The sequence below is a fragment of the Ptiloglossa arizonensis genome, chromosome 10, assembly GCF_051014685.1.
Source record: "Ptiloglossa arizonensis isolate GNS036 chromosome 10, iyPtiAriz1_principal, whole genome shotgun sequence".
NCBI lineage: Eukaryota > Metazoa > Arthropoda > Insecta > Hymenoptera > Colletidae > Ptiloglossa > Ptiloglossa arizonensis.
The window spans coordinates 11,344,766-11,358,015 of record NC_135057.1 but is presented as its reverse complement, the minus strand read 5'-3'; the positions used below and the strand labels follow the sequence as shown (position 1 = coordinate 11,358,015).

Genomic DNA, 13,250 nt, shown 5'->3' with positions numbered 1-13,250 from the left:
TTTCAAAATCTATTACATGTCATATTGATTAAATTCGATCTTGATCTGCAGAACACTCGAACCTTATCTATATTAAAATTTATGAATAATCCCATTTCTATTATTAAACATAAATTATAATTTTAATTCATATGTTTTAAATAATTGTAATATGAATTTAATAGAACTGTTATCTACCAAACGTTATTTAAAACTATATATACTTAAAAGCATACGATAGTTTCCAGTACAGTTTAAAAACAAAATCAAATTTAATATGAAAAGTATTTCTGTTTAAAAAAGTAAAGAAAAATAAATAATTCATAGTACGAATATATTCAAAATGCACTGTTAATCGTTAAACACTTATCAAGTTTCTAAGAAAAAGTGGCGAAATCATATAAAATTTAATTTTGATTTTATCCTTGATTGAATATAAAAATAATACTAGAAAAAATATCGGCGAAATGTTATGTCGTTTAATGTGAACTACCTTAATGTAGTTCTTGTATGATTGACGTTTCAAGTTGCCTGAAACTTTTGAACGAATACAACCATTAAGATTAGTATTTGTGAACATGGCGCGAGGCAGTAGTGCTGGTTTTGATAGACATATTACGATATTTTCGCCAGAAGGACGGCTTTACCAAGTGGGTAAGGATCATAAAAATATTTTACATTACATTACAAATAGTTCTTGAATTATTATCGGTGACTTTTATGTTATTCATTAAGTTGTATATGGGATATCTTCAATCGGGAATCATGACATGGCGTGATTTGCAATTTTGAACTTGAAAAATAATTACAAACATTTTACAGAATATGCATTTAAAGCAATAAATCAAGGTGGTTTAACATCCGTTGCGGTTAAAGGAGTCGATACAGTTGTTTTTACGACACAGAAGAAAGTACCTGTAAGATAACCTCTTTAACACTTTACTGTTATTTTTAATACTTAGATATTCTTGCGAATAAAATGTCAAATTTTGAAAATATTTTTTTATAGGATAAGCTACTCGATGCTTCCAGTGTTACTCACATTTTTCAACTCACAGAGCATATTGGTTGCCTTATGACAGGCATGATAGGTGAGTAAATTACTCAATATAATAAGTGTTTAATATAAATTTTATATAATTTATGGATTTCTTTTTGTATGGAATAATATTTTAAATTTCAGCCGATAGCAAATCACAAGTGCAACGTGCACGGTATGAAGCAGCTCATTTTAAGTATAAGTATGATTATGAAATGCCTGTGGATGCATTGTGCCGTCGTATTGCTGATATAAGTCAAGTGTATACACAGAATGCAGAGATGCGGCCTCTTGGATGTTCTATGATGCTTATTTCATATGATAAAGAAAAAGGTGCATGTCTTTATAAGGCTGATCCTGCAGGTTATTTTTGCGGTTATAGAGCCATATCTGTTGGTGCTAAACAAACTGAGGCTAATTCTTATCTTGAGAAAAAACTAAAGAAGAAACAAAATTATGATTATGATGAAACAATACAGTTAGCTATTACATGTTTATCTACTGTTTTATCAGTAGATTTTAAACCAACAGAAATAGAAGTTGGTGTGGTATCAAAAGATAATCCTAAATTTCGGTAAGTATATTAAAACAATTATTCAAAGTACTATTTATGTTTCATGCATGAAGATTTTATAAATAAGTATTACATATATTTTGTTGTTTCAGGATTTTAACGGAACAAGAGATTGATAAGCATCTTACTGCAATTGCTGAAAAAGATTGATAACTTTATGTATAATTTTCAATACAAATAAATGTCATGTCTTGCTTACTATAGTTTTTTTACTCCAATATTTAAAATATAAGAGTACATATTTTACAAGGTTATATATCATTGTTAATATATAAATAAATTATAAACGCATGTAATTTATATTAAAAAGTTTATTTCCAGTATATTATCCTTATTATAAATTATAAAGTAGTAAACTTATCTGAAAATTATTTTCCTGATGCTGTTGCCAATGGATTTCGTAGAACTAAAATAACAGAATCTCCTCGTAAAAACATTTTTGAGATGAATCTATCTTTGTTCACTGGTTTTGCCTAAATGAAAATAGAATTTTCAATTTTAATTTTACTTTTGGTTATAAAACTTGTTTAAACACCTAGAACTTAATAATTTTACCTTTTTTTTCCCTTTTCCTGTACGTGGAAGTTCAGTCCACATTTCTTTCACATTTTCTAAAACCATATTACAGTGTCTGTCAAATGCTTTTACTCTTCCTAACAATTTTTTATTGTTTCTGCAATTAATTAAAACTTGAGTATTGTTTTTAACAGACTGAGTCAACACTGAAAGTGGTCCTGTGTTAAATTCTTCTTCCTCCCGTTTTGCTAGTTCTTCAGGAGTCATTTCAGACTTTGGTTTAGTTAATGAAGACCTACAATAAAAAATATTAGTTAAATCAATATAAACAGAATTTTTAAAAATAACTTTACTATCTATGAACAGAATTTATGTAAAAGATTAAAATACAAACAAACAATTGAGGTTATAATCTTCTATTTGAGCGCGTGAATAGTTTATAATAAAAGAAAATGTTTTTTAGATACTCACATTTTTACGTTATTTTTCTATATATAGAAATAATAATAAGACCTTTATTTTTAAAGTAATACTATCACACCATATACCAACCACTATTTGAAAGCGAGACGCAACAGACACTCTAAAGCTTTACTTTTTCAATTTACCAATTACCAATGTTAGTAATAGGTTATACCTCCTATATTACTTTTTACATATCCAATAATATGTACATATATGTATAATGTACAAAACAATAATGACAGTACAGTTCTAAAATTTATTAGTTAATAAAATATATATTTGTAAAGTACTCACGTGAGTAAATAAATAAATAAACAGAATAAAGAAAACTTATAAAAACTACATTTGTATTTTACTTATGACTTTTGAAATTTAAGTAATTTTTTATCTTTATTTACAATATATGTATAAGATTTCATTCATAATTGATTTATAATACTTTGACCAGATATTTTAGGGGTTAAGAAAATATACGTGTTGTAAGAACTTTTAAAGGTGATACGTTTTCAAGTTTTCTTAAGTATAATAAGAAAAATAAAATCATGAAAACAGCTCGCCAAAAGAGAGCAAGAAAACATTTAGGTTTTTTTATTAACAATTTTAAATTTAGACCACCGTTTCAAATTCTTATTGACGGCACATTTGCATTCGTTGCATTAGAGGTTTGTGTTAACATACTTTATTTATAATTTATAAAAATGTCAATGATTATAAATTGTTTCACTTTAGTGTATAATATTCTTTTATTTTATTTTTTAGAATAAATTCAATATTCAGGAACAGTTATCAAAATATTTTCAATCCGAAGTGAAACTATTAACTACACCATGTATAATTTTAGAGACAGAAAAGCTTGGTTCATTTTCTAAGGCAGTTAGTGGTGCAATGCAAATAGTTAAACAATATCCTATACATAAATGTGGACATATGAAATATTCAATAACTGGCACAAAATGTTTACAAGCAATGGTTAAAAAAAATAATTCAGCCAGGTAAATAAAAATAAACTAAATAATTTGTAAAAGATATTAAAGATATTGTGTATATATCACTTGTATATTACAGATACATTGTGGCTACTCAGGATCGAGAACTTCAAGATATTTTGAGAAAGATTCCAGGTGTTCCAATAATATATCTACATGGTAAAGCACCAACTTTAGAAGCTCCGTCACAAGCAAGTCGTGAATATGCTGAAACTATCCGTAAAGGATTAGGGATGAGTACTTGGGAAATACAAAATATTAAAACACTAAAAGAAACAGCAGGTCTACCAGAAAAATTAGATCTGAAATTGAAAAAGAAACGAAAAAAGAAAGGTCCAAACCCACTTAGTTGTTTGAAGAAAAAGAAGAAACCACAAACAGAAACATCAAACAATACTACTGAAAACAAAACTGGAAGAGTGAAGAAGAGAAAGAAAATAAAAATAGCAACACATGTTAAAGAAACATTAGTAGCTGAAATTAAAAATAAATATAAAAAAGAACATAAAAACTAAAAATGCGTAAAAATATGTCTATAAAGAGAAATTTGAACATGGATCAAGTATCAATTTATGTAAATAAATTTCATTTTTATTTATAATATAATAGTCTTTCTTCAATTCATAAAATTAATTATAGAATGTTATTGTGATATATTATTATTAATACAAGATGAGTTTATTCACAAATACGACCCAGGTGCTAATGTTAATAATAAAATTGTTAACCCTTAATACATCCCTTATTACACAATTATATTATCTGTGTTTGACAAATAACATAATTAATGTTTGGATTTGTTACGATGGAAAAATCTCAAATGCATGAAATGTAACATTGCAAAATCGTTTCAAAAATTTTATACAATATTGCAAAATTCCTTTAAAAGTATGATTTTAGTAGTGAGAGGTTTAATTATTAGATTTGTTATATTTCGAAATATCCTAGTATTTATATTCCTTTGTATTATGAAAATAGTACTAAGAATTACATTTAATTAGAATAAGAAGAATAAGTAAATAGAATCACCAGTTTTAAGAAAGATGTATAATCCTTAAATATATTACATTTCTACTGCAATACCTAACAATACAATGAACACGACGTAAATATAGAATTAGGAACTTTAATGTGCAAAAATTTAAAGGGAATCTATGAATATCCGTGAATTGCACACTATGTACAGTCCTTTTTCAAGGATTACTACATACAATGGAAGTACTGCAAGTGACATTATATGGCTTGAAAAAGGAACAAGTTTTCACTTAAATATGTTAAGTGCCAAACTAACATAATTAATAAACAAGGTATAAAAAAAATAATTTCTGTTATACTAACATATACATTATAAAATTCGACATACAACTTATTAATTTTTAATTTTTTATTTTTTCATAGTAAGAAATATAGAATATTTTGTTTTATTACATATAGTTAGCAGCATATGGCGAAACAGAAAATATGGTTGAGACTGAGGTGAAGTAAAATAATGTTGAACAAAAATACTTTAAAACATAGTAAAAAACACAAGATTTACGTAAAGAATTTCCCTTCAGAAAATCGTTAAAGCTGATAACTTAAAATCTACTTAAAATATTAGAACTACTTCATCCTTATGGGCATGGCAGGTTTAATGTATATTATTATACAATAAGTCATGAAATTCATTATAATAGATTATTTAATATAAAGTCAACGTTTAGGAGAATTAGGGAGCGTACTATTTCGTTGAACGTCAATTTACGCATAAAAATACTATTTTAAAATTTCTTTTACATGTAGGAAGTGTTATTTGGGTTTAACGTCATAGAAAAATTATATCAAACAACGAAAGTAATAATTAAAAAGAAAACTTTTCTTATATATTTTAAAAATCATTATTAAACTCGTCAATATTAATTGTTAATACAATATCAATAATTAATGTAAATAATTAATAATTTATAGTAACTAAATTGCTCACATTTTAAAGACTTAATTGCATTTGTATCACATTTTATAATTATATTGCATAATGCATTTATGTAATACTTGTTTAACCTTAAGAAAATAATTCTCTGGTAGACTCTCGAATATCCCGTAAACGTATGTACTTTGTAAACAATCAAATTACAAGAGTAGGTTTTGATAAATTGGATAAAACTGCTGATAATAAATTTATATAATATTTCTTTCACAATCTATGTCAATGTCTGCCAGTCTTAAATACGACAAGTATGGATATTGTTTTCGGATTAAAGTATTTGTTAAACAAAACGTATAAAACCTGATGTTATCTTATCAATGAGTTCTTTTTACTCTAAACGTATCTGATATCAAGGATGTTGGGTTAAAAGTGCACGTGCAGCCATAGCTAACATTCTCATACGTCGAGTAGAACTATGATGTGGATTATCCGCTGCAAATGCACTTAATTGATTTTGTAAGGTAATTAACACTGTACCCATGTGCTCTCGTGTCACTGGGTCATTAGGGTCCAAGTGTAATATTGCCTCTTCAAGCCACCTGTTGGAAAATTATAGATATCCAGAGATATTCAAGAACCAAAATTAAATATTTTTTTGAGGAAAACAAAAACATCTTATTACCTATGTTTCAATTCTGTACGGTGTCCTAAGTCTGCAGATAACTGTTGTACAAGTGAAAGAATTACAGGTTGTGGTAAAATACATCTTGAACTTTGGCCCTGCAATCCCGCAACAGAAGAAAATACTCTGGTGGGTTCTGTCTTTTCACATACTAATACTACCAAACCTAAATCACTTGCACTTAAAGCTTGTTGAAAGGCAGCATTTAATTGCCCTCTTTGAAGAAGGGACATAACCCGTGCTTGAGCATCGGCAACTGCAGGTACTGGTATAGAGAGAGTAGTTGCTCGCGAACTATAAGTTACGTAAATTATTTACATTTTCTAAAAAATTTGATATAAATTTTATATATATTCACTCACCGTGCATTCGTAATTTCAGTAAGTTGTTGATTTAAATTATCTCTGATTGAATCACGAATTGTACGTATTGTTTCTTCTTGTAGGGAAGTTAAACATCTATTCAACTCAGTTTGCAATTCTTCGCGAACTAACACAGACAATGCTTCGCTTTGCTGTTCATTTCGTTGTTGATACTGTTTGTCTGCAATTACACTCATATTTTCAAGATCTGTAAAAGATGTAACTTGTATACATATCTAAATACAGTGAGCGAGCATTTTACTGCATTTACATAAATATATCAATTGACTTCTTACATTCGCGAGTGCCCTTAATAAAGGCATCTTGTACTTGTCTAAACATTGTTTGACACGCTTTCTCCATTCCTGGTAACAGTACATTCGTGAAGGCTTCTTTAAATGCTACATCCAATGCTGGTTTTGCTGCATTTGCTGCTGCCAATGCAAGCGCGTCTTTCACATGAGTGCTATTGATTAATTCCGTTAAGTTTTCTTTTAAAAGTTCATCCATTCGAACGGAGTCTAATCTAAGTTGATGCTTCAATGGTTCTACCGTGTCTTCGATTATGCGCGGCAGAGTCATTTCGATTTTACCTTGGATCATTGTTTCAAGTGTATTGAGGAACTGATGTTGGTCTGCTATTTGGCCATACAATGTTTGCTCTAAAGTTGCATTTTGCTGCTGAGAAACTCTTGCCAGAGCAGATTCTATTTGCGTTGAGATAGGTGTTTCTTGCCTTAATCTAGTCACTTCTGTACGTAATTCTCTCACTTTTTGTCTTTGATCTTGAGTTATTTCCAAAATAGATTCTAATTTATTTATTAATTGAAGCGTATTTAATTCATTTGCTGTTACCCAAGTGTTTTCAAGATCTCCTGTAACGACATAAGTTGGAGTGTCAGGCCAATCTTCATCAACTGTATCAGTAGCTTCTGGCTTATTCTCAGTTTCAGGTTCTTCATCTGATTTTGTAAGAGATAAAATTTCCCTGACTTCTCTGGATGGACTACTACCACTACTAGCAGGTGCTTGTTCTTCTAATTCACTTGTAGCTAATGGAGGATCTGTTGTATTTAGAGCTTGTGCAGCTTGTGCAAGAGAAGGACTAGTAGAAAGTACTTTACCCATTTCTGGGCTACCGGAATGAGAATCAAGTTCATTATTTTCCTTTTTGGCAGGTGAACTGAATGCATCAGGTGTCATTAAATTCAACCCGGTATTATGATTCGTTGTTGCTTCAATTGTAGTGGATAAAGAATGATCTTCTTCACAATTTTCTCCCGAGATAGCATTGTGATTAACAGTCCCCATATCTGGCAAGTCTTCAGAATAATCCAATGAACCAGGAATCAATGTATCTATGAGACAATTACCACTCACTTGTGAAGCAGGTTTAAAAGCAATGTGACATTCTTGTAGAGACTTTGGTTGAACTAGATACATTCGAATAACAAGTTGCTCTTCAATTTCTTCTTCACAAGGACACAAGTCTTCTAATGATTCACCAGTAGAACGTATTTTGCGTAAACCAGCGTCGACAATTCCAAAACTCAGTATTGGGTATGGTAGGAGGAACTCTGATATAGTAGTTACAGATGCTAACGCTTTTCCACTATTTTTTGTAAGATTTAATATATACAGAATTTTATTGTATATATCCGATAATAAAAGATAGCCAGCACTAAGATCTAAGCCTGCTTTTAATATTGGTAATTTGTCAGTTGAAGGTGTTGGTGCAAATTTAATGGTTTGCAAACAAGTCCATAATTCACACGACCAGACTTTTAATTCTGTATTATTGTCACACCCTGTTACAGCAAACCTCCAAAATTGTACACTATAAAACAAAATATTGTTATAATTGATTATTTTATGTCAATATTTTTGATACCACTTACTCAGAATGGTATGTTTTGTGGTCATCTAGGAAGAATAAACACGAGAGAGGTCGTCCACCATGTGGTCTCCACTGATGTAAACAGCGTGGCTGTACTTGATTACCATGAGAATTACCATGTATGTAAACTTGGAAGAATTTGACTTCTCCATCAAAACTTGCTGTAGCCAAAGCTGTACCATCAGGACTAAAAGTTGCTTCAATAATTGTATCAGAATGTTGATCAATTTCCAACATGCCTCCATTTTCCTTTGCAGCTGCATCAGTTGCCTATCATTCAGTCAAACAGTTGGATAGTTTGTTCATTTTGTATGGATTTTATAATCTGTAAGTAAGGTACACATTTACCTCTATTGATCTGAATCTTGATGTAACGGTATTAACTGACCACAACTCTGCTTTTGAACCACGTGTTAAAACTAAAAGTTTTGAAATTTCGTCTCCATCGGATGGTACATCCTCAGGAATATATGGACACCATATTACACGGTGACTAGTTGCAGATATGTCCGCTGCATCTACTTGTAGTAATAAACTACATAATAGTTCAGATGGTGTTGATTCAATGGTGTGTATAAAAAGATTTCCCAAGTAATCAACACATGCTAAAATTGCATTTGAAACATGTGCAAAAGCCAAATCTTGTATCGGAGCACGCATTCCTCTTAATAGTGCTCTTTGTTCCAATTCTTTGTATACAACTCTCACCATACCTCCTCCATTGCCAACTAAATAATTTTAGTTTTTTAGATTTGGAGAATAAAAAAATACTTATAACTTTAATTTAAATTTGGTTACCTTTTATTCCATAAGCTAAATATTTTCCAGATATATGAACAGCCAATAACTGGCCGGGATAAAAACCATGTTCCCATGTAAAATCAACAATATTCTTTAGTTTCACCTTTGAACTACCATGATTATGTCCTCCGGGTGAAGGTATAACAGTAACATTAGTGCTGTATAATTCGACCGAGTGTTGATCTTCCTGTCCACTGAATTCTCTAAATATAAGATGTATTTCTTAATATGCATATATTAATGTTACAGATCACACATTTGAGAAGAACAGTTTACTTATGATACCTCTGAATATAGGCATAAAAGCAACATTTAAACTAGAATAAAAAAACTCAAAGAACAAAAATGATTAAATTAGTAGTTTTGTTTTTATGTTTAGATTATTCAACGCACGGAAAGAGAGTCTTAAAACAACGAATGTTATGATCAAAAGAAATTCATATAAATACACAAAACTATCAATGAAAATAAGAAATTCGTAGAAAGAGAAGTTGTATTAAAGCTTACATTGTTTGCTGATAATGAAGATGCTTTAGGTTATCCTCTCCTGTTTTGATCATTTTGCCGAAAGTTACTGCGTACTCTAAAAAGTGGTAATATTAATGAAATTTCAGCGATAAGCATTACAGAATTCGGATCATTCTAACACCAGCCGGTGGCACGCCTGATAACGATACTTCGTTGGTCTTACCTTTCGTGCATATATCTGCCGGATGTGAAAGCGTTTTTTAACGGTGTGTCGCCTGTTCGAATAAATGCTGCGAGTATTATTCTTTCATTTATGAGAGTGAATGACGTGCCTCATGAACCATAGTTCAATGAAATTAACAAATGCGAAATGTCAGGCAGCCATCACCCACTTGTCAGAAAAACGAACCGGAAGTACATCGACGGTATTTTATATGCCTCGCGCTATGTGGCGCTTCGTGCAATCTTAATTTTAAGCATCAACCACTAAATGCACAATTATGATTTAAGGTTACATGGTACAGATGATATAAACTTTTCTGATACTATTTTTATCAGAGTATATTATGAAATACCAGTGACACTATGTCAATGATTATAATGACTTTTTTTAAAAATTATAATTTTAACATCAACTATTTTATATATATGTATATAATACGAAATAATGTTTTGTCTTTGATATGTTTTCGAAAACATTTCGTCAATCTATATAATACTATAATGTATAAACGTTTTAGTACAGTTAAATTTTCAACTCTGTTTCGAAGATAATTAGCTAAGATATATATGAGGTATTGTGAAATTATAAATAATTTAAGTTTACTTAGTTTATTTGTACGATTTAATAGTAAATGATCTTCTATAGAGAGTGTTCTACAGGTTTCTATACAAATTTTGCTATGGTGTTTTGTAGCTAAAAATGAGATAGAAATGGTATAAACTTAATTCTATCAATAACTTTATTAAAAACTTATAATAAAAATATGAAATGTCAAGAAAACGATAATGGTTTTTACTTTTCATGCGATGTATTGCAAAAATAATTAAACGATATTATGTTATATCTCGATGCAAGCATGTTTAATGTTTTTGAAACGGTTCAATATGACTACAAATTGTACACTTTGATAGTAATTTACTTTTGATTGTATTCTGACTCGCGAAGCGAACAGTTTATTATCTTCAAAATGCCAAAATAATTTTTGAACAAATAATACACAAATATGTGTTTCGTTTATGGTCTCTACACGGGAAGTGTTCGAGTTGCCTTTAGAGAATATAGGCAAAAATGTCCCAATAGTACAGTACCACGTTATACAAGACGATTTTTGTCGTTGCCTCCATATGTTGTATATTTGTTGCAACTTTCTAATAAAGTATTTCTAGACCTCTGTTTATACGAAATTTTCGTCTTATTTTTATTCGAAAAACAAACTAGCGAAATTTGTATGGAAACCTGTAGGACATTATGTATAGAGGATTTTTTATTTAAACAGAACCTATAGGAAATCATGTATCATAATTTACACTTTATTTCTGCATATTACACTAAAATAGGTAGGCTGTTTTCCCCATATGCGACTATCTCTTGGAAAATGGCAGTAGTCCTCAAACATATGTACGTATGTAGATCCAAGAAAAGTGGCAGTAAATTTATTTACTTTGAATATATTTTCAAATTGCGCTTAATCACTACAAATCCGTATATCGGGTAAATGAAATCGTCCTCGATGAACGCGAGTTGGACAAACATTAAACACTTTTTCCCCAGATTTCACCGAATTCTTAATTATTTGGCATTTTCATTGTTCGTTGGCACATCAAACTATGTAAACATCGATCGGAAAACAATCGATCTTTGAAATCGTTAATATATGTTTCTTTTCTTCGTAAAACGGGATAATGAAACTCTACTCGAACGACATCTTCAATTTCGATCGAACGTTCAACGTAAATCACGCGACCACTGTCGGTATCAATGTATTTATCATCGAAAATGTACCGACGATAGAGACGCGAATAAAGAAAAGTCTGTCGAGAGGATAGATGGTCATGGGCATATGTAATTCGGCTTAGCGAAAGAAAATTTCTCACAATCGATAAAATCGTCGTTAATGTTCAAGTTTATTCCGTTACGTCCCATTCACATTTTCTGTTCGCGCGGCCCTTTGTCGTGCCAAAGGGGTCCAGAACGAGCGTACCTTCTGTTGGTTACTTCGTACTAGACGAATTAGGCCGAAGTAACCGAATCACCGTAACACTTTCCTCGTGGATCTTTTCAGCTCAATGTTTCACGGCGCTTTTTTCAATCGTCGACGAGAAATATATATATCCGTTTCTTTAATTACCAAGATACTTTTTATTACTCCACTGAACGCAACAATCTTGCTCGTTGAACTTGTCGGTTCGTTTACTTGTTACTTAGCTATGCGCGTGTAATAATGAAAGAAAAATTGGGAATAATTGACGAGCACTATTGTCAAACTCAACGCGCGTTAATCTCGTATACAGGGTGGCTCATTTTAATCTGTCAGTGGATTGAAATCTATCAGAAAAGAAAGAAAAAGAAAAAAGAGAAAAAAAAAAATGGATACGAGGAAGCATTGGAATATTAATGAAAATCGGTGGTAAGGGGTATCGAAAACGTGTCAAGGTCACTCTTTGACGTTTTCCAAATCTCGTTCGGAGCGTTTTCCGTCACCTTGCAACGAAAAGCCAAACAAGAGAAAGAAAACAAAGGCGCAGTGCGACGAGTTATTGGAACAATTGAAAATAAAACCGAACTTTATTATTTGTCCAACATCGTATTTAAAAATTTTCAATGAATCGTGTGAAGCGAGTAACGCGAACGCTTACAATGGTCCGTTAAATGATTTTGCACACCGGTGTTTGGTCGAGCCGACGACGAAAGGTACGCCAATTGTTGTTGTTGTCGAAAAGCAAGAAACACAAACGACCTTGAGATGTCTTTCCCACCGGACACTCTAACGGCAACGTCGACCATTCCTTTAACCGCAATATGTACACGACGTGTGTTCGATTTTCTCGATTCCCCTCGAATCCGCAGATTGAAATGGGTCACGCTGTATATCGGTAAGATGTCGGTATAATTCTCGAAGGGAAAATAGAAGACGCATTACGATTCTGTGTGTCGTTATTTCGCCGACTGGGTTACGAAACGAAACGAAAGAAAACCATCCTGTTTTCGTCCCAGTGAAAAATGTTTCACGCGTTCCTTTCATCTTTATCCCGCGTCCACGGGACGTTTACGTTTATCGTTTTCTCCCCCCCCCCCCTTCTCCCCACCTTTCTTCGGGTCTTTCTTTTTTCGACTCTTTACACCGTAACATTATACAACGACAAGCACACACCGAGACACTGCGTCAATCCGATAGAAAAACAATATTTTTAATTATTGTGCCGATAGTATTCACAGATTTGCGACGACGGAGCACGACGATTGGTTATTATTTTTGTTTTTTTTTTTTCTTTTGTTTTTTAATTCTTTCCTATACGCCTCGTACGTGATCGCGAGGCGGTATATCCACCGTAGGGTCTCGTCGTTCTCCATC

General features: G+C 31.4%; 4 protein-coding genes across 5 annotated transcripts; 2 read left to right on the top strand and 2 right to left on the bottom strand.

The window, feature by feature from the left end:
• The first annotated feature begins 476 nt into the window (after window positions 1-476).
• Window positions 477-1,790, top strand: LOC143152501 (proteasome subunit alpha type-6). The gene is made up of 5 exons (XM_076322737.1): window positions 477-633; window positions 802-896; window positions 989-1,070; window positions 1,163-1,592; window positions 1,685-1,790. The coding sequence occupies exons 1-5, from the start codon at window positions 558-560 to the stop codon at window positions 1,740-1,742; spliced, it is 741 nt and encodes a 246-aa protein (XP_076178852.1). The 5' UTR covers window positions 477-557; the 3' UTR covers window positions 1,743-1,790.
• On the bottom strand, window positions 1,782-2,777 carry LOC143152502 (putative small nuclear ribonucleoprotein Sm D2). Its single transcript, XM_076322738.1, has 3 exons — window positions 2,580-2,777; window positions 2,148-2,403; window positions 1,782-2,065 (listed from the first exon to the last, which is right to left on the bottom strand). Coding segments are annotated over exons 1-3 (363 nt in total). The 5' UTR covers window positions 2,582-2,777; the 3' UTR covers window positions 1,782-1,960.
• LOC143152500 (rRNA-processing protein UTP23 homolog) lies at window positions 2,679-4,233 on the top strand. 2 transcript variants are annotated; one of them, XM_076322735.1, is made up of 4 exons: window positions 2,679-2,867; window positions 3,022-3,235; window positions 3,333-3,565; window positions 3,639-4,233. In XM_076322735.1, the coding sequence occupies exons 2-4, from the start codon at window positions 3,116-3,118 to the stop codon at window positions 4,072-4,074; spliced, it is 789 nt and encodes a 262-aa protein (XP_076178850.1). In that variant the 5' UTR covers window positions 2,679-2,867; window positions 3,022-3,115; the 3' UTR covers window positions 4,075-4,233. The 2 variants fall into 2 exon arrangements, with proteins under 2 accessions (XP_076178850.1, XP_076178851.1); XM_076322736.1 differs by lacking the exon at window positions 2,679-2,867 and adding an exon at window positions 2,933-2,949.
• Window positions 4,234-5,495: 1,262 nt separating this feature from the next.
• Window positions 5,496-10,070, bottom strand: Ge-1 (Enhancer of mRNA-decapping protein 4 homolog Ge-1). The gene is made up of 9 exons (XM_076321479.1): window positions 9,899-10,070; window positions 9,715-9,790; window positions 9,205-9,410; window positions 8,755-9,134; window positions 8,408-8,676; window positions 6,806-8,346; window positions 6,510-6,717; window positions 6,148-6,441; window positions 5,496-6,064 (listed from the first exon to the last, which is right to left on the bottom strand). The coding sequence occupies exons 2-9, from the start codon at window positions 9,765-9,767 to the stop codon at window positions 5,875-5,877; spliced, it is 3,141 nt and encodes a 1,046-aa protein (XP_076177594.1). The 5' UTR covers window positions 9,768-9,790; window positions 9,899-10,070; the 3' UTR covers window positions 5,496-5,874.
• Between the last annotated feature and the right edge of the window lie 3,180 nt (window positions 10,071-13,250).

What these genes read in the sequence shown, in the direction of transcription:
- LOC143152501 (XM_076322737.1), top strand. Translation starts at nt 558, where the DNA reads ATGGCGCGAGGCAGTAGTGCTGGTTTTGATAGACATATTACGATATTT. An exon ending in CGACACAGAAGAAAGTACCT is followed by an intron (nt 897 to 988) that starts GTAAGATAACCT and finishes ATTTTTTTATAG; the next exon opens with GATAAGCTACTCGATGCTTC. An exon ending in AAAGATAATCCTAAATTTCG is followed by an intron (nt 1,593 to 1,684) that starts GTAAGTATATTA and finishes TTGTTGTTTCAG; the next exon opens with GATTTTAACGGAACAAGAGA.
- LOC143152502 (XM_076322738.1), bottom strand. An exon ending in CAGGAAAAGGGAAAAAAAAG is followed by an intron (nt 2,066 to 2,147) that starts GTAAAATTATTA and finishes ATTTTCATTTAG; the next exon opens with GCAAAACCAGTGAACAAAGA.
- LOC143152500 (XM_076322735.1), top strand. Translation starts at nt 3,116, where the DNA reads ATGAAAACAGCTCGCCAAAAGAGAGCAAGAAAACATTTAGGTTTTTTT. An exon ending in TTGCATTCGTTGCATTAGAG is followed by an intron (nt 3,236 to 3,332) that starts GTTTGTGTTAAC and finishes TTTATTTTTTAG; the next exon opens with AATAAATTCAATATTCAGGA. An exon ending in AAAAAAAATAATTCAGCCAG is followed by an intron (nt 3,566 to 3,638) that starts GTAAATAAAAAT and finishes TGTATATTACAG; the next exon opens with ATACATTGTGGCTACTCAGG.
- Ge-1 (XM_076321479.1), bottom strand. Translation starts at nt 9,767, where the DNA reads ATGATCAAAACAGGAGAGGATAACCTAAAGCATCTTCATTATCAGCAA. An exon ending in TTTAGCTTATGGAATAAAAG is followed by an intron (nt 9,135 to 9,204) that starts GTAACCAAATTT and finishes AAAATTATTTAG; the next exon opens with TTGGCAATGGAGGAGGTATG. An exon ending in ACTGAAATTACGAATGCACG is followed by an intron (nt 6,442 to 6,509) that starts GTGAGTGAATAT and finishes CGTAACTTATAG; the next exon opens with TTCGCGAGCAACTACTCTCT.